Genomic DNA, 21,151 nt, shown 5'->3' on the forward strand with positions numbered 1-21,151 from the left:
GTATCTGTGTTGCTGCTCTATATCTGGGAATGTGGGAGGCAGGCAGGATTTCTTTTCCTTAGTCTCTATGGGATTCCGACTCAAGTTGTACAAAGGGACTAGGGTTTGACGCAAACTTAACAGTCAGTGACTTAATGTCTTTTTATTATTATTATTAATTATTTAAATACTCAAGCAACTGAACAAGACAGTGAAGCTAAATAGTCATTGTGTTGCCTAGGCCAAGTGAAATTTAAAACTTTAATGATTTAGTGAATAGTAAACTATTGTTGGTTATCAAAAGTGTTGCTAATAATAAAGGTTAAAAGCCCTTCCTTAAGTTGACAGTGTCACTCTGAGTGTGCCTTTCCCTTGGCTAAATCTAATTATAAAATTCTAGCTTCAGGATTCAAATGAAATTTAAAAGTGGAGGTTTTCACTCCAGCCCTACATGCTGTTTTGCATATGTGGGTGATAGATAATGAGTAGCTTGCAGTGAATAACGATTGTGAAAGCTGGTGTTCTAGAGGCTTTTCCCATAGTTAACATTCCATTGCTGCTTGTGATGATAAAGATTCACACACTATTAGAAATCTCTGATAAAATTGTTCTTATATTTAGTTCGCGAAAGCTGCTACAGTTTCCCAGCTGTTAAGAACCACTAAGTTTTCTTTTAGCTTATGCATTATGAAAACTAGGCATGCGCAAACATTGTTGGAAAAAATCAATCACCACTATCCTTTTTGATGGGAGAAATTTTATTTTTTAAATTCAAAAGCACATACAGATTTTTATAAATATTAGAGTAGTGTCCTCCTGTTTCACTAAAACTTACACTTTGGGTGATTGTCACCACATACAAAATCTGGCCAGAAAATGTATCTTGGGTAATAAGGGGCTTTAGCCAAACACTTGGCAGCTTTGCGGTCACATTCACACACTATTTTTTGGCATTTGTCTTCTAGTGAATCTGGAAAAGACAATGAAAACAAAGTACAAATGGTTCTTAAAGTAATTAAAGGACATCAAATGGTAACAGTAAGCAGTAAATGTAGTATTCAGAAAATTGTCCTGAATGTTAGTTTATTCCTGTATAAATTGTAACATCTTAATTTTTATAACAAGCCTTTTATTTTAACCAATTGTGATTTCTTTCCTCCTCTACTGTTCTTTACATATTTTGAAATTTTGTGCAGTACTTGATTAATAGTAAACCAGAATTCTCCCAAATTACTGGGCTAGACTGAACCTAGATGATGATGATACCTCCCAGCAGATGGAGATAGTGGGAGGAGAGGAGAGGAGAGGGGATTTGTGAGCAATCCCATCTGCAGAGCTCATTTTAGCTGAGAAATTAGTTCTGCTAATTGTGTTGGGAGGAATAAACCCTCAGTGAAGAGTTACCTTTTAATCCTCTGATGCTTACAAAATGGAGGGATTTTATTAGTTTAACTCCTCTTCAGAAAGAAGTAATGGTAATTGTTTTGTATCCTCCCTCTGCTCTAGTCAGAACTGTGTGAGAGAAGTGGCTCTTAAATACATACAGAGAATGAATGCCCTTGTAAAAGATGCAACATTAAAAGTTAGACTTATGTACTATAAAATTGAGTTGCAAAGGTGTTAGACTTCTACAGTAAACTTAACTCACTCATTTATACAATATGACTTGTTAAATAGGCTATTGAATATAGTGTGTAAGGTGCAATTTAACCTTACAAAAACTTGTTTCCTGTGTCTTTCACAAAGGTTTTGTTTGTAACTGTCATGTTGCAGTAACATGGTCTTTTTATTTTCTCCAACTCTGGTATTTGATCAGGTATTTGTAGTATACAGTGACCTGTAGAGAGCAAGTACAACAGTCTTGGAGGACCTACTTATATCAGGTGGCTTCTGACACTGTTAAATCAAAGTTGAATTGAGAAGCATAGAGTGGATCTTTAACTCTGTCCCTGAATCGCTCCCAGCTGTTGGCACAGTAACAGTTAAGATCTAGTCCATGCTATGAAATGGAACTGTGCTTGAAACATAACCATGTTAGATCTCAGAGCAGGTTACATCTGTAGAATAGACAAGATCTTAAATGAGAAGAATGCAGAACAGCACTCTCCCTTTCCCTCCCCCACCCCAAACTTTGCCTCCTTTCTGGCATGTCAGGCACCCTAAATTTAATACTTTGTATATCACGAGCATGCAGTTAACTTATTTTGGCTGTTACTAGAAGGCTGCCTTTAGACCATATTTTTTTTAAAATGGTTAAAATGTGTTGGTTAACATTTATAATCCTAGTGTAGAAATGGTTTAACGCCTTTTTTTAAAAAAAAGTGATAAGTCCACGGACACCTAAAATTGATCACAAGCACTAGTTGGTTAATAACTTTAAAATAGTGCATCTTAAACATGACCTATTGTCATAATCTAGACATGTCCCCCAATGCAGCATTACATGCATTTAAATATGCTAGACTAAAACTAATTCTCAAACGCACCTGAGCAAAACAAATTAAGTTCAAAATGTGCCCTTTCTGTTGGCTAAATATCATATTTGTAAGAAGGAGTAAGTGACAGTAAGAAACCTACTGGCAAGACAACTTCCTGTTTCATATCAGTGTCCATATTTTTGTGTGGTGCCAACAGTAATTGCTTTCTAGATGGCTTCAGGGTTTTTGCTCCCAGGGTTTACCTCTGCAGCAGCAATACAGTTGGAACTACAATTACACGTGAGTAACTTTTGTCTTAAAATTTGTCAAACACTACAACATTTTGTGTTGCCCAGTTTTATGTAATCTTGTAATGAACAACTTAGTTTAAGCAGGGAGAATTAAACTTGCTGAGACCACGAATACTAAGTTTACAACTTTTGTGGGCTTAATCCTTCCTTCTTTTTGTAAACTTAATCACAGAATAACCTCTTCAGCTTCTGTTTTGCTTTACTATTCTCTGCACAGTTATAAAAATAGGAGGTCAGGTGACCAAATGAAAGGTGGAAAGCTAAAAGATAGGAACAAGTTACTGAGTCTGGACAGGGATATTAAACAAATTACTATCTGTTAACTTCCAGTCTCTGTAGTCTGTATACTTGGTATTAGAAAGGTCTCCCCCATTTCCCAATCTTCACTCTTGAAACCAGAAACCAATTTTGTGTCAAAATTTAGCTACATAAATAGAAGAACATAATCTTCTCTAATCTACAGTGGCATCAGGTGTATAATGGCAAAGCATGCTTCCCTCTAGGTGTATCAAATTAAGTTGGTAGTAATAATAATGGTAAGAATCAACACACATGCTCTTTTCAGTGATTGGAATCACTATTAGCAGGTATAAAAACTTGGTGAAAGTCTTCAGGAAGGATTAATGACCTCCAAGATTGACTTCTTTAAATTAAGTAGTTTTCAAAGTAACTGCAATTAAGATATTCATCAGTAAACTAGGTAGAGATGGGGAGAGAGGACAGTAAAGATTTAACAAATAATACATAAAATAATTGTGGCTGTAGGAGTTATACCATACACATTGCAGAATTACTGAGACAATTTACATTGCAATGTTTGGCTACTGTTGTAAAATTGAGAGGGAAGTTACACAGAAAACCTCCCTCCACACTCAAAACATTTAAGTCATAATTACAGCAAAATCTTTCCACTCTGAATCTTATTGTGTGCTGTCAATCTGAGTGAAGTCTTTGATTTCTAATTTCATTACTTTTGATTTAATCTGAGAAAAATTCTGTATAAATAACGTAACTTTAGTTCCCATATTTCAATCTTTGTTTCTGGCTCTCCACTAAAGATATTTCTTGAGGCTGAAGGGAAATAATTTGACTTCCTTCTGAGAGAAGGAAACTTGTACAGTACTCACAATTCTATTTTGCCTCTTGAAGGTATGTTAAAGCTTACAGCTGAAACTCTGGTGCATTGAAAAACATTGTTTAAGCAGCATTTTTGTTGAACATGCATATTCTAAATGTGAATCCCATGTAGTTCCTCTTTCACATTAGTTTTCCTTATCCAAATTTTAGGGCTCAATGAATTCCTATCCTGACTTCTAGGGGAGATTTTTCTGTAGGGGCCTGATGCATTAATTTAGGAAATGAGTACTTGATCAATTTGACAGACTGTAGCTATTGTATAACCAGATTGTTTTGCTTTTCTTAATTTTACATGGTTTTTCCAGCTGGTCATGTCATTACTTAGCATTCCCCTTCTCCCCTCCCATAGTTTGGTAAATGTATTGTAGTTTAAATCTTACGGGAGAAAAAACACATTATCAAGATGCTGTGAGCAAGAAAATAATGACCCAAGGAATTCTGAAGTATGAATTTCTACATATTTTCAAAAAGAGAGTGCGTTTTTTGTGTGGCCTGTGGACATGTTGCTCCCCATATGTAAAGTAGCGCATTATTACATATACTAAAGCAGTGGTTCATAAATTATAGCTATGACTAAGTGGAGCCTTTCCCATTAGGCTGCAGTGTGAAACATTTTGGGAACCCAGCAGCAAGGAACTAGTAGCTGGGAGGAAAGATGGCTTATGAAGGGTGTGTGTGTGTGTGTTTTGTTTTTTGGGGGTGGGGGAAAAGTAGGCAAAGAATGGAAAAGTTGCAGAATCACTGTACTAAAGTGTATAGAAATGACAGTCATCCCAGATGTGCTTATGTCCATTTTGAATATTCAGATGTGGAGAAGCATTTCCCGCTATGTGTAAATTGTAAGATGCATTTGAAAGTACTTCAGTTTCTGAGTCTACTGTTGGCAGTGGCTATCTTGATGGCGAAGATTCCATTTGTGACCACAGCAGTGTAGCATAGTGTGGTTCTAGTAGCATGACAGAATGCAAAGTGTGTGTGTGATTGGTGATTAACTTTTTAAAGTTGCCTTGTATTGCTGTACATAGAGGATCGGATATGTATACCCAGTCATAGAAAAATCATCAGTTTGTGATCCCTCACTTTAAAGCTGTGGTTATTTTGAATCTCACTGAAGCTAAAACTTTAAGGATGAACAAATTTAGGAGCGTTAATAGACATGGTGCAAAGAAAGAAGGGCCAAAAATAAAGGAAGGAGGACAAAATAAGGAAGTTACAAGTGGCAGACTGGCATTGTGGTGGTCTTCCATGGACATGTGCCAGAAAGGGAATAGAGGTAATTACTCACCACACACAGCAGCATTGTCTTCACATTCCCAGTTATAGCTCTCTATCTTGGGCTTACAGCCTGCTTGCTCTGCTTTACTGTAGCAGCAGTCATGCTTAAAGCAGCACCTGACAGCAATAAAAAGATGGATTTATGTTTCTCTCACTATAATATTGTGTGGTCATGTAATGTTTGTAATGCTTTTGTTGGCACACTTACCTATTACCACAGTACACTCTCACTATAACAAACCTGTTGGGATCCATGCCTTTTTGTTAGGGCCAGGGGTTCTGTATAGCAAAAGGACAATCAAAGGAACGAAACTGCTGGAGTAAGTTAATGAAGTTGCCTTAGATAAAGGAGTTAGCTTAATTAATAAAATAATAATGATACTTAAGGCTTGGAGTTGGTCACAGAAGGTGATTTTAGGTGATCTCTGCACCTTGAGCCATGGTAACAAGGGTCAGGCTGTCGGCCCCTGCCGCAGCAGGGCTTCCGCTTCAGCCCTGGGAGGCTGGATGTGGGCCCACTCCTTAGTTTCTGCCCTTGGGCTTAACGTATGATGCCACAGAAAAATTGTGCATGCATGTGCAACATCCTTTTTTTTACAGTACTGTACTGTAGTTGGGATCCAGGGACTGCTACGTTATAGCTGAAGGTTTGTAATAATGAAGGGCATTATAGCGAGGGTGTACTGTACATAGGCTGTGCAACCACAAAACACTAAATGTCTCCATGAACAAATTCTTCTAGATCCAGTCGAGTCTTAATGAGAGAATAGATAATTGGCTTTAAATGTAGTATAGCACTTAAGCAACATTCTTTTGCCATGTTTATTCATATATCTAACCACTACTGAAAAAAACAAGTAGAATATCTAAGATCCACATTAGCTAATTTCCTGCAGTGCGGGGAAGGGCTTCAGCAGAGGGCAGGCAGCTGGAGGCTACATTGCTACAAATAGCAATGTATCTATTGAGGCATGGTTTAGGCAAGCAGAGTAAAGACAAGTCTGAAGGGCACAGGTATGTAGTGGAGTACATATCCTACATGGCCCACAGCCCCACACACTCAAGTATGTACTCCCTTCAGGTGTGTCTTTACTTGCCTAAGCTGTGCCTCACTGTCTCCATTGCTGTTTATACCTGGAGGGGGTTACATGGGTCTATACACTACACACCATGAAAAGAAGTGTGCAGTATAATAGTACCCTGGCACAGTTAAGGGCATCCATTTTTGGATTTTATTACTAAAGAAGATAAGACAGTAAGGTATATTATGAAATAGTATTGTTTAAATAAAGACATTACTTAAGCTGTACTGTACTGTCCCTTAATTGTGGTAGAGAACCAAGCAATTCTTGTAGAGTGTATGGCCCTCAGTGAACAGACATGACTACTGTTTAATCAGAATAAAAGCAGAATTGTTGCTTAATTGGGATTTATTTGGACAGCACTGCTGAATTAAGTTGGTAAATGTCATTTAGTGAATGAAATTGAGTTGCTAATTTAGAAAAAATTTTGGGGATAACTCAAAATGCCTCACCCTTCCTGTTTGCTTTGTTTTTAAAAGACTTCATAATTAACACAGCTAATATAGAAAAGCTATATAGGAAATAGTATTTTATTGTAAAATTGCTAGCATTTCATAAACCTTCTTGATTCTTGAGCCAGAGTCACTACTGTTGCAACAACCTTTGACAACTGGGGACATTTTGGGGGGATCTGGAATTAGGCGGCTGTAGGCTCTGCTACAAATTTTGGAGTCTTAACTATGCAATCATTACTGGTACACTCCTTTCTGTTCAGATGGAGAGTCGGATGTGTTAGTGAGCCCTTTTTGTTCAGTGATGACATCTGGTCTTTTCTGGTGACAAACAAATATAGTATTGTAGTGCGTATATGATTTTTTAGATAGTTCCTAGATTGGCATGTTTCACTTTTTAGGATCTGGACCTACAAAGATTAAAAAGTAGTGCTTTGACTTTCAGCACTATCAAGTTTTTATTTTTGTCTTTATTTTTGTTAAACTAATACTTGGCAGCTCGACATGACCCTTCATCTAAAGATTGCGAAGTTTCACAATGCTCTTGTGGTGTAGTTAAATATATGTATTTGACAGATAAAGAAACAAAGCACAGAAAAAATTGGTGACTTGTCCAAACTCCCTCAGCAGGACTGAGGTAGTCAGAAATATAGCCCAGGAAGTCATGGTTCTCTGCACCATGTTCTAACTACTAGATTATGCTGCCTCATGGAGTTAAAATTTACTATGTTTGTGGAAAAACAAAACAAGCCTTTGCCTAGCTGAAGTTTAGGAATTAATTTTAATCCATTTGTTTCAAATGTTTAAATACAAAAGTGTATTTAAGAATTGCTGTGTCTTACTTTGATTTTTATGAAAGTAACATAGCTGTAGGGATGTGATCAAAACATCAAAGAAATAAAACAGGGAGAATAGGAACTCAGCTGCCCTTTGTGAAGCCCAAGTCTTCATAAAGGTCTTGTACTTTCTAGCTGCTGTCTAAATTGAGAAGCTCCATAAAGAGGTCTTAAAAACCAAGACAAAAGAAGGCAAGTTGTGTACCCACTAAACCCATACCACAAATAGCCATATTTTTTAAGCAGGAAGCTGGCTTGCCACCAGGGGCTTTTTATGGCATCTGAAAAAATATACCCCAGAATGAAGGATTTGAGCTTACAGTGACCACAAGCAAAGATAATACTCTTCTTTCCATCTGTATTCCTAATTTAGTAATTAAAGTAGCAATTACCTTCCACAGAGTTGTCTACAAAATAAATGTCAGATGTTACATTCAAAAGCTTCAAATAACCAGCCAGAGGATCATAAAATTTACTCCGCGTACAGTCAAGATTTCAGTACAACAAAGGAGTTTAAAATGTAATCTGTTTGTATATTCTAGCCCTAAAGAAATATTCAAAATAAAGTTCTGCTTTCCTGTTGGTTACAATACCATTTACTGTTAGGGTACCAACATCCCAAATTTGGGGTGCAACAGATAATGCAGAGGAGAGGGAGTGTCTTAGTAGGTTCATATTCCCAATGATTATCTTTAGAGCAGGCATTTTGTAGCTGAAAGATCAGAGTATGGTTACTACCAAGTGTAGTTTAAGATGTTGACATCCGTATGGATCCCACTGTAACCACTCGTGCACGTAACCAGATCTTATTTTTCATAGTGTCTTTGAGGCTATGCATGCTTGTGTTTATGTGCCATACAAATCCAAGAGCAAGGAATTTTAATGAATCTGTAAACTCCCTATGACAGGAGAATTGCTAATATATTTGCTCTTTTTAAGAAAAAGGAGGGGGAGGGAGTAATCCAGGCAACTACAGGCCTGTTAACTTGACCTCAATTATGTGCAAGGTCTTGGAACAAATTTGGAAAGAGAAAGTAGTTAAGGACATAAAGGTGAATGGTGATTGGGATAAAATACAATATGCCTTTTCAAAAGGTAGATTGTGCCAGACCAACCTGATCACCTTTGAGAAGATAAGTGCTTTTCTTAGATATTAAATCTTCTACATTTCCTTTATCTGGATTTTAGTAAGGTATTTGAGACCGTTCCACATGGCAAAATAATTAAATTGGAGAAGATGGGGATTAATATGAGAATTGAAAGTTGGATAAGGAACTGGTTAAAGGGGAGATTTCAGTGCGTCATACTGAAAGATGACCTGTCAGGCTGGAGGGAGGTTACTAGTGGAATTCTTCAGGGAAGGTCTTGGGGCCCATTTTTATTATTGACTTGCCACAAAAAGCAGGAGTGTGCTAATAAAATTTGCAGATGACACAAAGTTGGGAGGTATTGCCAATATGGAGGAGGACCAGAATATCATACAAGAAAATCTGGGTGACCTTGAAAACTGGAGAAATAGAAATAGGATGAAATTTAATAGTGCAAACTGCAAGGTCATGCACTTACGGACTAACAAATCTTTTTGCTATAAGATGGGGATGACAGTTGGAAGTGATGGAGGAGAGAGACATTGGTGTGTTGGTTGATCACAGGATGACTGAGTTGCCAAGGTGATGTGGCTGTGAAAAAAGGCTAATGTAGTCCTAAAATACATCAGATGAGGTATTTCCAGTAGAGACCGGGAACTGTTAGTACCATTATGCAAGACATTGGTGAGACTTCATCTGGAATAGTGTGTGCAATTCTGGTCTCCTCTTTTAAGAAAGATGAATTCAAACTGGAACAGGTGCAGAGAACAGCTACTAGGATGATCCAAGGAATGGAAAACCTACCTTAGGAGAGAAAACTCAATGAGCTTGGCTTGTTTCATCATCATCATGTTCCCATTACGCCTCTGGTGTTTAGGGCAGCAACAAAGCTCCCCCAGTGATGAGCGCTGTCATTGCCAGGAGGCATTGGAGATGGATTGGCCATATGCTTCGGATGGAAAATGATTCCATCACTAGAGTAGCAATAAGATGGACACTTGAAGGCAAGCAAAAATGAGGCTGCCCAAAAAAACATGATGAAGAGCTGTGGAAGCCGAGCTGAAAATCTTGGGGCGTAGCTGGGGAACCATTGAAAGACTTATCAGAAACAGACAGGAGCAGCTTGTTTAACCAAACCAAACCAAAAGAAGGCTTAGGGCAGATATGATTGCTCTCTATAAATACCAGGGAGAGGGAAGAGTCATTTAAGTTAAGCACCACTGTGGACACAAGAATAAATGGATATAACCTGGCCATCAACAAGTTTACGCTTGAAATTAGGCTAAGTTTTCTAACCATCAGAGGAGTAAAGTTCTGGAACAGCCTTCCAATTGGGGCAGTGGAGGCAAAAAACAAGTGGCTTCAAGACAGAGTTTGATAAGTTTATGGAGGGGATGGTACGAGGAGAAGGCCTACAATGGCATGTAGCTGATCTGCAACTGCTAGCAGCAATCATCTCCAACAGCTGGTGATGGGGCCCTAGACGGGGAGGACTCTAAGTTACTACAGAGCATTCTTTCCCAGGTGTCTGGCTGGTGTCTTGACCACATGCTCACGGTCTAACTGATTCCCATATTTGAGATTGGGAAGGAATTTCCCACGGTCAGATTGGCAGAAACCCTGAGGTTTTTAATCTTCCTCTGCAGCATGGGGTGCACAGGTCACTTGCAGGTTTAAACTAGTGTAAATGGCAAATTCTCTGTAACTTGAAGTCTTTAAATCATGATTTGATGACTTCAGTAACTCAGCCAGAGGTTAGGGGTCTATTACAGGAGTGGGTGAGATTCTGCGGCCTACAATGTGCAGGAGGTCAGGCTAGATCAGGGGAGGGCAAACTACAGGCTGGATCTGGCCTGTCAAGGCTTTCAATCCAGCTCGGGGGATTGCCAGTCCCGTGGCGCAGCAGAGCTAAGGCAGGCTCCCTGGCCCTGCGCCACTCCCGGAAGCGGCCAGCACCATATCCTTGTGGCCCCTTGGGTGAGGCGGAGGGCTGTGTGTGCTGCCCTCGCCTGCAGGCACTGCTGCTGCAGCTCCCACCCCCAGGAACCACTGCCGGACATGCTGGCCACTTCCGGGAGTGGTGCAGGGCCAGGGCAAGCAGGGAGCCTGCCTTAGCTCTGCTGCACGCCACTGCCACCCCGTAGCTGCTGGAGGTAAGTGGCGCTGGGCTGGAGCCCACACCCCAAACTCCTCCGGCACCCCACACCTAAACGCCCTGCCCTAAGCCCCCTAACCCCGTGCCTTGAGCCGCTGGTGCACCCAACCCCCTGCTCTGAGCCCCTTCCTGCACTCTGCACCCCCTCCTGACCCCAACCCCCTGCCCTGAGCCCTCAAACCCCTGTCCTGAGCCCCCTCCTGCACCTCACACCATTCCTATATGCCAACCCCTTGTCCTGAACCCCTTCCTACACACTGCACCCCCTCCCACAGCCCACACTCCCTCCCGCACCCCAACCCCTTGCCCCAGCCCTACCTTCATGGTCTTGCATACAATTTCCCCACCGAGATATGGCCCTCGGACCAAAAGGTTTGCCCATCTCGGGCTAGATGATGATGGGCCCTTCTGACCTTAAAGTTTGAGTGATAAAGGGTGGGTCGGCCACAAACGTTCCTTAGCTCCCTTGCAATTCCTTAGCTACATGGGCTTTGACTTAAAGAAGCAGGGATGGCATGTGGGTCATAGAATCCACACTGACTACAGCATCTCTAAGAATCACAATTACTGTAGGGTAAGTAACCATACTTTCATTTTCAAGTATGTGGGTAACGCATGGCCAGAAAGTGTTAAACATCCTGCAAAATAAATAACTCTCAAAAGACACGTGGGGAGATAATGTTTGTCTGTTTACGTATGTCTGAGTAGGGTTGACAATGTAATCAACAGTCCCTGTCTATGTTGTATTCTGATAGTTCAGAGATCAAAAGAACATCCTAGCATTTAAATGAATTGTAAACATAGGATATCTCGGTATTCATCTATCTTTCATACTGTGAATGGTGGAGGAACAAGCAAATGGCTTTAATTCTATAGCTAAGTAATGGTAATGGACCTCCTTCTAAGTTATCCTAATTACCTTTTGTTCCTGGAGGAACTCCCAACTTGTCAAAGAGGACATGAAATTGTATAAAAGATCCTTGGGTCTTGATTCTGTCATCTCAGATCTGCTTAAGCTTCATCAGGGAAAGTTTGAGTCACAAGACTGAGGTCCCAGTTATGCTATTATGCCTTGAATGAGATTTGGACATTGGACTATAACCTATGAACTATTTCTGAAAACTCTTTGCAACTACAAAGCCCACGATCTCTGGTATGAATCTGAACCTCAATGAATTGAACTCATGTCTGTATATATATTCATCTTTTTAACCATACTCTTGTTTTTTAATAAATTTTAGTTCACAAGAATTGGCTGTAGTGTATATTTGGGTAAGATCTGGAATATTCAATAACCTGGGAGGTAATGTGTCCGATCCTTTGGGATTGGTAGAACCTTTTCTTTTATATGATGAAATAAGATTTTCAGATATCATCATATTTGACTTAGCTACTTGGATGGAGACCTAAGGCTGGAACACTTTAAGGGAAGCGTTTGGACTTCTGAGTAACCAGTAAGGTAATAAAGAAGCTGTTTTGTGCTGGCTTGGTAAATCTAAATGTTGGAATATCCACCAACTTTTGGGGTTTTGGCTGCCCTATTCTTTGCAGTTCACCATAATTGAGTGACCACAGCTGGCCCCACTGAGATCCCGGTCACAATGTGTCTGTGGATCCTGCTGTAGGTGACTGACAGGCAGTACCCTTACCAGATGGTGAGAGTGAGGAATCTTGGCTGTATCAATCAAATAGGGATTGAGGTACTGCTTTTTGAACTTAGTCTTTGTTTTGGCTGCCACGTCAAGTGCACAATGTTTCACAAAGGTCAGTGACTTGCTTATGGCTGCCTTACAGATCTCGGAGATCAGTATATTTCTAAAGCAGGCTGAAGATGTCCCCTGGGCCCTGGTATAGCATTCCTTGACATTTTTGGGAGAGGCTTTCCAGTCAATTGATAGCAGATTACACAGTGCATTTCACTGCTTTGAGATACTCTCAGGCTAGATGACTTGGCATTTCTGCACACCAGGTATATGGGCACAGAGACCAAGGTAGAAGTCCTGAAAGATTTGGCCCTTGTAATAAAGCAGGGCCCTGAACATGTATGAAGCTTCTTTACTGATGAGTGCAGCTGAGGGAAGACCATCCGTAGAATAATACTGGTTCACAGGGAATTCTGAGAACACTTTAGGGATGAATCTTGGGTGCAGTTTAATCACCACTTTGTCATCATGGAAGGATATATATTGCTGTCCTGCCAGGAGAGCTTGCAGTTCTCACTCTCCATGTTGGCGTGATGGCTATGAGAGAGACTCGTAATGGTGAGGTGGTATAACGAACATTACATTAACTATTTGAATTGAGGCTCCATGAGCTGTAGAACCACATCAAGCTTCCATGTGGGAGCAGGGTCTCTAACCATAGGGCAGGCATGGAGAAGGCCCTTGAAGAATCTCAATACGGTGGAATGTGAAAAGATTGAACGTGACTGTATTGGGGTGTGGCATGCTAATATTGCTGCCAGATGGACTTTAGCTCCATTTAAAAGGCTAGGCCTGCTTGCTTCAGCAGCAGTATGCAGTGCAGAATCTTTGGTATTGGGGCCTCCACTGGCTTCACATTGAGTTCACCCTGACCTGCCAGTATGGAAAATCTTTTTCCACTTCAAGAAGTAAGGCTTCCTGGTGGAGGGTTTGACACTGTAAAATGATCTTTTGGACCTGCAGGGAGTAATTTTTAGCAGTCCTGCTCAACCACCCGACATCTAGGTCATCAGAAGCAGTAACTGGGCCTGGGAGCAATATTTGACCATAGTTTTATGAAAACATGTCTGAACAGGTGGGAAGGCATATGGGGAAATGGCTGGGCATATGTAGGTGGTCTGATAGCCCACTACTGGCAGAGTCAATTTTGACTATCTTGACCATAGCTTGGATATGATCCTGGAGATCAGTGGGAAGATTTACTTTGCTGGTGTCAACAACTGCTGTACAAGGCACCTAGAAGGGAGCCAGAGCTCATATCTCCTTGGGAGCAGAAAGGGGATGATGCACTTGGCATTGTCTGCCATGGCAAACAGTCTATCGTGGGAGTTGTATACCAATGGAATATCAGTTCCAGGATGGATTTCTTCAGTGACTGCTGATGGCTGGTTGCCACGTTCCTTATCAGAAAGTCCACTAGGTTGTTGCTGACCCCTGGTAAGTGCAGAGCTATCTTAGTCACTCCATGCTGACTGCACCATTCCCAGAACTATAGCCTCCCCTGCAGAAAGGGGATGATGATCAAGTGCATCCTTGCCCACAGTAAATCAAATACTTCTTGTGGGTCAAGTAGATGGTGATATGCAAATTGGAGCAGTGACCTCATCTTGAGTTTGGAGTGATGGGATGATGGAGGCAAGTATTACCATCCTGAACTTGTGATGGTGTATATATTTGAGTCTGCTGAGGTCTAGTATAGGATGGTGCCTCTTTATTTCCTCTAGATAAAGGACTCTGATGGGTCTGGCATCACAGTGCCCCATTGTGGCAGGGGTGGATGGGGTGTCGGGGCCTCGCCACTCAAGTTCCCACGCCCATCCCTTGAAGGGCGTTCCAATGTGGCTCAATGGCCGGTTTCCCCGTGCTCGCCCCTTGGTCGGGGTAGCGGGACCTAATGGCCAGAGTCCATCTGTCGCACCCCAAGTATCCGGGCAGAGTGGCCCAATGGCCAGAGTCCATCTAGCTCGCCCTGAGTATCCAGGCAGTGTGGCCCAACGGCCAGAGTGGTAGGGGGACCCGGGCCCGCCCTCTCCAAGGGTCCCGACCCAGGACTCTCCTATTGGCGGGGTTTCCCCTCGCGCTTAGCTTGGTGGTGATCCGCCCACAACACGCCGAGGGTCAGTGCAGTTTTAATGCTGCTTGTCTCTAAAGTTCCCCTGGGTCACTTTCTACCCTCAACGTTGTGTTCTCCACACTGGGGGGCAGGGCCTCCGGTCCATCCCCTCCTGTTGAGACCTCCATCTGGGACGCCAGGTGCGTCCCAGCTTGGCTGGATCCTGGAGCATTGGCTGTCCCTCCTCAAGAGCTGGCGGTGTGCCGCCTCCTACTCCGGTGGTCAACCTAGACTGAACACTTCTGCAGGCTTTTATACCTATTCTCCAGTTGGAGCATGCCCAGCAGGGCTTCCGGGGCGGGGCGTCCTCTGTCAGGAAGGAAGGGTTAACCCCTGCGGTACCAGTGCAGGGCCACTCTGCCCCATCACAGACTCTCTTTGTTGTACCTAGGGTATTTCCTGGTCTAGTACTCTGTGGTAAAACTGGGTATGCAATCTCTGGTGTGTGGTGGTTGAGGGTATGCCTTTCAATAGGGTGGAAGAGCATAGATTCCTAAAGAGCATAGATTCACTGTGGAATCTCAGTGAATATAAGTAGGGGGTCTCCTTAAATCACAGAGAAATCACACAATTTTTGCAGGTTGGTCATGACATAAATAGCATATTTCAAGGATGTAGCAACCTTTACTGACTAAAGTGCTGTGCTGCGCTAGCATGCCTTCAGAGCTGCATGCCCAGGCAGGAGCTGCCACTATCTGCTCGGCTTTCAGAGCTGGGTGACCCTAGACCATATTTCACAGGGGAGACCAGATTCCCCAGTTCTGAATTTGGTAAAGCCTCATATTTAGGGGTCTCAGTCCATTTGCTGAACAGCTACCAACATTTGAGGGGTTAATTCTAAATTGTGGCTTGTACCTTACAAGGGAACATCCCAAGATTTGGCATCTTAGTGCTTTTTGCATGATCACCATCATCATCATCATGGTGGTCATAGACTTGGGTGCCTTTTAGGCTAAACTGGCTTTTTATGATGTCTTGGCTCCTCTGCTTTTGTAAGGAAGCTTGGGCAGGAAGAACGTCTCTCTCTGCCTATTTGGCCCACTGACAAGAATAGGCCACCTTCAATTGGAGTGAGGCTGCTTGAATGTACCTTCCTTCCAAACAGCTCACAGGCACAGGGCTCTTGTGCGGCCCAGATGCACAGTATTCAAATAAAATCCAGTGTTGCATGCATAAGGTGTATGAATGTACACCTAGAGTGGAATCCACACTGGCACAAAAATGTATAATTTATAAATATACTTTTTTGGATAATTTGGTCTGTTTGCACAAGTTTTCTTTCATAGATTCCTTTTTTTCAGACACTAATAACAATCTAAACCACTCACTTTTGGGGTTGAAATTTTCCATGTTTGGGCCCATAAATAATTTTTTTCTGGAAAGAGTAAGAAATATCCTTCCAGCTCTTCATTACAAAAGGCAAAAAAGCTGCTTTTTATCCTTGTGAGAACATTACCATCATTTCTGATATACAGAACTTAAAAAGGGATGAGCTTTAAAACTTCCTCTGAGAAGATGGATTATAAAATGAAGTCTGGGACACTCGGTCAAACAATAGCAGTAGCAAAGTGGTGAACTCATCCTATAAAGTTAGTACAACTCACTGAGCGGAGTTCAAAGCCAAGGAAGACTCATGTAAAAATTTCATTGCAATGGAATTTTAGCACTCTGAAGCTACACCTTGCCCACTGGGCCAGATACTGCCCCCATTTATACACCCCACTAGTGTTAAATAGGCTAAATTCTTACCTGATTTACAGCCTATTTTATTCTCTCCCCTACTGTTCTTGTGTTAAACCCAGTATTTTGGTTAAATATAAATGTGTTCTCTTACCAGTCTACTTTATCCTTGGGCCAGCCTTGCCCTCCCAGACCACAATAGCATCCATAACGTAGATAGGCAAAAGGAGTGCGTCCTGTGCTGCATTTAATGGCTCCAGCTAATTCAAGGATTCCTCTTCGATTCCTAGAATGTTTTTTTCCCAAAGCACCTTTATAATCTAAAGAAAAACCAAGATGCTTCACTCAGTATCTGAATAATCTTTCTGAGAATGTTCACTATGCACTTTAGAGCTTCAGTTATTTGAAACTGTTAATGTTGTCTTTACTCTGTTAGAGATTTTAATGTTTAAATGCTTGTTTTTTAACATACTACTAAGAGCATAGTAAAGTGGTAGAGTCCTCTACATTATTAAATAAAATTGGGTCATGTAGTGGGGAGGATATGTTGGCTTTAAATTCCATTGTATAATCTATGACAGATTATCAATCGTTATGACAGAAGTAATAATGGTCATACTTAGACTTCAAAGGAAGACTATAAATGACCCTCCGATGAGAGGATTAGAATAGAGTTTGACTGACAGTTATGACCTCAAGCACTGGGATGTTGGAATAAAGGCAGAGCCCATTATAATTGGAGAGAGAGAGCTAGAACGTTGGAACCCTAATCTCCAATTTACCAGGACTGTAATTATAAGATGTAACCTACCTAACTAGGCTTTTACCTATCCTGGATACGAGATAATTCATTTATTTGATTTACTAATACACTACAAAACTTCCCAACCTGAGTAGTGCTGCAACCCAGTGTGCCAGGTTGCAACACCCAGAACAGGGAGCCAGCCCAAAGGACATGAATTGCTGCTGCAGAGTGAAAACCCATCCCACCTCCCTCCCTCCCCTGACCTGCTCTCTGCACCATGCTGCGATTAGGGTTGTGCTGGGGCAGAGGGTGCTGCTGCAGATGGTCTGTGCCCCTCAGCAGGGTGAGGAGGAGGAAGTAGAGTTCACCCATTGAACCAGAAAGCTTTATCTGCTACAGGAAATAATTTTTATTTACACTGAGGTCTAAGGTGCATAACTTTATAAAATTATGATGCATAACTAAATAAATTTACAGAAGCCCATTATAACACTGCCTATTCTTCAGGCTGCTTGACACTTCCCATTATAAGACCCTGTCTTCAGTGGCTTACAACTTTGCCAAATTTTAGTCCTTTGGGGTGAAATTTTCCATATTGGGGGTGTCACTCACACATATATTGGGATGTGTTACTCAGACACAATTTTGTTTTAAACATTTGAGCCACAACAGTTCAGCCACTTCAGAGATCAAGTCTACGGGTTGTTATGCAATGTTTAAAAAAAAATCTAATTAACTTTTCTCTGAAAATCTCTGACCCCCTTGTTTTAGAGCAGTGATTAGTAATTTGGCCGGGGGAGCCCTTTGTGTCATGGATATGCCTTTTTACTTCCCTATGAAAATCTGTCCAAATTGGCCAAGTAATGCACTTTTGAAAAATGTTTCCACATGCCTAGCAGAGACTTCATAGACTTCTAGCAGTTGATTTTTTTTCAAGATTCAATGCATGCTCAAGCTTCACAGCTCCTAGTACTGACCAGATTGTTCATGTGCTGTCTCCATAGAGTGACTGAGCATGCCTGAGGCTTCTGGAGAAGCTGGGCCTTCTCTGTAGTTGTTGCTCAAGAGTGGGCTTGGTTGGGTGATGAGCACCAGAACTGAGAGGAGGGAGCCTGTCTCTCCAATGCTCTCAATGTTCCCCCCTAAAGAAGCCCAGGCAGCATAAAAAAGGAAGCCATCTGACCTGAATACAGAGGGGACCAGAGCCAGACTTGGAGACTGGGAGTGTGTGTGTGTGTGTGTGTTTCGGGGGAAAGGGGGATTGGGACAAGGAGCCTAGTAGAACCTTCATTGAGTCCCATTGTGCATTTGCATTAGTATAGAAGAATTCTTCTTCTATAGTATGTGATCATGTACTTAGACTGTTTTCCACAAGACCCCTGCCTCATTCAGGGCACAGGCTGGAGTCCGTAATGTAGAGTCATGCTATAATGAAGGAGATTGTCTGTCTGTAAAATCCCTGATTCATTTGTTGCAGAAATTGGAAGGTGTGTAGTGAATCAGGCAGGGGATTGCAGGAAGAGAAAGGACTATCTCATGGTTAAGGTAGTTAAATGCTTCCCTGGAGAATTGAATTCTATCCCTGCTTCTGCCACAGAGTTCCTAGGGCAGGAAAGTCACTCAAACCAAACTTCTCATTGGTGGTCATTAACTGTGTTCCTTATTTTGTGGGTGCCCAACTTGATACCCTGGGTTTACTCTGCAGAAGTGCTGAGCACTCAGCTGCAACTGAAGTTCATGGGAGCTGTGCTTTGAACAACTTAAATCCTATATAAAGCTAAGTATTTGGGAAAATCAGGTCCTAGTGTCTTAAGTGTGGCATCCAAACCGATGGATACTTTGGACGTTACTCTCTCTCTCGCTCTCTCTCTGCCTCAGTTCCCCATCTGTAAAATGGGGATAAGACCCCCCCTCATCTCATGGGGTGTTGTGGAAAATAAAATCATTAATGTTTGTAAAACACTCATGCTGTATTAAAGAGCACCACAGAAAACCCCAGGATAAAAGTGAACATGGAATTATTAGAGCAGGGTTTGAATAATGTGCAGTAAATTGAGCAATAAGGAGAAAATAAAATATTTAATAACTGTTCACTAAGTGAGCACTGCTCCTTCTGGACTATGAATATGGGAGGGGTCCTGTGGAAAAATAGTATGTAATTAAAGACTAAATCATAATGTGCCCACATAAGGGGGCTTACTTAAGGTTGTACAGGCAATCTTGATTCTGGCATTTCCTAATCTTTGATTCTAGCATTTCCTAATGTTTTGACTTTGCCCTCTTAATATTTTTATATATACTCCACATGAGCTATGGATAAATGTGTAGGTCTGCAATATATATTTTGCTGGGATCTGCAATCTTTAGTTTAAAGTATTGTTATGTAAATCTTTTGCATCTAGCACTGATTTTTTTTTAGGTTTTTTTTTTGTGTGTGAAAGAAATGCAAAACCTACTTTATATTTGCAACATTAAGGTTACAGTTAGCCACCCAGAAGTCAAGAAACTGAAAAGCTCTGAGTGCCAGCTGTAAAGTGGCCGCATTACAAATATTCTCTCTGAAGTGGTAGATCATTTTTCAATTACTACTTGGACTATCCGTTTCTGATTTGGCTGAGTTATACGTTATCCAAATACTTTCTACAGACTTGTGGCACCTTAGAGACTGACAAATTTATTAGCGCATAATGAATGCTCAAGAGTGGGCTTGGCTGGGTGACGAGCGCCAGAACTGAGAGGAGAGCGCCTTATGCTCTAATAAATTTGTTAGTCTCTAAGGTGCCACAATTCCTCCTTTTCTTTTTACGGATCCAGACTAACGGGCTGCTACTCTGAAGCCTGTCAGACGATTGTAACTGCACACGCCCAGCCCAGGTTTTGTGTTCAATTAAATAGAATACAGCCCAGATCCCCGCTGTGAGGCGATGCCTGGAGGAGCCCGTAGACCCGTACTGAGACCGAAGTGATTTCTCGCTCACCCGACCCCTGAACTTTTCACTCTGGCTTCCCTCTCTCTGCTCGGGGGGGACACTCTCTCCTTCCCAACTTCTGTTGGACTCTAACTTGTTTCAGACCAATGGCCCCAAGGCAGCTCCCCCTGTGTTCGCTGCAGCTGGGCCCCGGCGAAAGGGCAGGCCGGCGGCCGCAAGCTCTCCACTCACCCGTCTGCAGCAGGAGCAGCAGAGGCAGCAAGAACGCCAGGCGCCGGGGTCCCATGAGGAGCGCCGCGGAGTCGGGCGGGTGGCCGGCGGCCGCGGGTGAGTCGCTGTGCTTCTGTCTCCCTGGCGCTCAGCCTGGGCTCGCGGTCCCTGCCGAGGCTGCTGCGCACCGTGAGCGGTGGGTGGGTGAGAACAGCGTCTGCTGCCTATAAAGCGTTGCCCTCAGCCTGCCCCCCCTCCTGTTCTTCACGTCTGCAGAGCGTGAGGCCAAGCCTCGGGGTCCATTCGCCCTTGGGAGGGGCGCCTGCTGCTGCCCCAGTCAAGGAAGAGACTCGTGAAGCGCTGGCACCATTCACTTGGGTAGCAAGCGACCTGAGGCTGGGCTCCAGGGCCAGACTGTCGGCTCCAGAGCCCTGCTCCTCAGGGACAGTCCGCTTTTGCAGCGGCAGTGGAGCTTGGTCTTATTTCTGGAGACTTACTAGTCATCATCATTGTAATAATTCCACAAATGCTCAAAGTAAAACCCCCAGCACAAGAGCATGAAATCTTGTCAGTATCGGAAAATGCAGGGGACAAATATTAAAACCTCTGCATGCATCAATTCTGTGTGCAGTCAGATACTCTGCTCTCTGCTGTAGGCTCCTGCTTATCCACACTCTCTCCAGCCACCACAGGGGGATTTGGGGGTGAGGGAGAATACGGATTTTAAGGAACTAAGTATATTCTTATATTATTTCTATTGTGGCAGTGCCGAAAGTCCATAAACAGGGATTAGAACCTATTTATACTCCACACTCTACAAAGCAAGAATCCTCCCTTCCCCAGAGAGCTAGCAATCTCGGATTTAGACCATATGTAACAGGTGAACAACATGTTCTAAACAGAAAAAGCAGTTTGGGGGGGAAAAAAAGTGGCAAGGGTGTTGGAACTGCTAGCCAGACAGTGGGTCTGGAAGACCTTGGAAAATTCTCCAGAAGGGGAGGACCTTAGTGACCTGGCCAGAGCGCCAAGCCACAAAGA

The 21,151-nt window shown here is 42.4% G+C and overlaps 1 protein-coding gene across 1 annotated transcript; it reads right to left on the bottom strand.

The window, feature by feature from the left end:
• Window positions 1-733: 733 nt before the first annotated feature.
• Window positions 734-20,304, bottom strand: PLA2G10 (phospholipase A2 group X). Its single transcript, XM_073362410.1, has 4 exons — window positions 20,135-20,304; window positions 16,383-16,548; window positions 5,130-5,236; window positions 734-949 (listed from the first exon to the last, which is right to left on the bottom strand). The coding sequence occupies exons 1-4, from the start codon at window positions 20,187-20,189 to the stop codon at window positions 804-806; spliced, it is 474 nt and encodes a 157-aa protein (XP_073218511.1). The 5' UTR covers window positions 20,190-20,304; the 3' UTR covers window positions 734-803.
• Between the last annotated feature and the right edge of the window lie 847 nt (window positions 20,305-21,151).

This window comes from Lepidochelys kempii, chromosome 10, assembly GCF_965140265.1.
Source record: "Lepidochelys kempii isolate rLepKem1 chromosome 10, rLepKem1.hap2, whole genome shotgun sequence".
Lineage (NCBI taxonomy): Eukaryota > Metazoa > Chordata > Testudines > Cheloniidae > Lepidochelys > Lepidochelys kempii.

Bases quoted from the DNA above. Each gene is read 5' to 3' on its own strand.
- PLA2G10 (XM_073362410.1), bottom strand. From the start codon at position 20,189: ATGGGACCCCGGCGCCTGGCGTTCTTGCTGCCTCTGCTGCTCCTGCTG. The intron at 16,549-20,134 runs GTGAGTGGAGAG...GTTTTTCTTTAG, and splicing joins GCTGCTCCTGCTGCAGACGG to ATTATAAAGGTGCTTTGGGA. The intron at 5,237-16,382 runs GTAAGAGAACAC...TATTGCTGTCAG, and splicing joins CCCAAGGATAAAGTAGACTG to GTGCTGCTTTAAGCATGACT.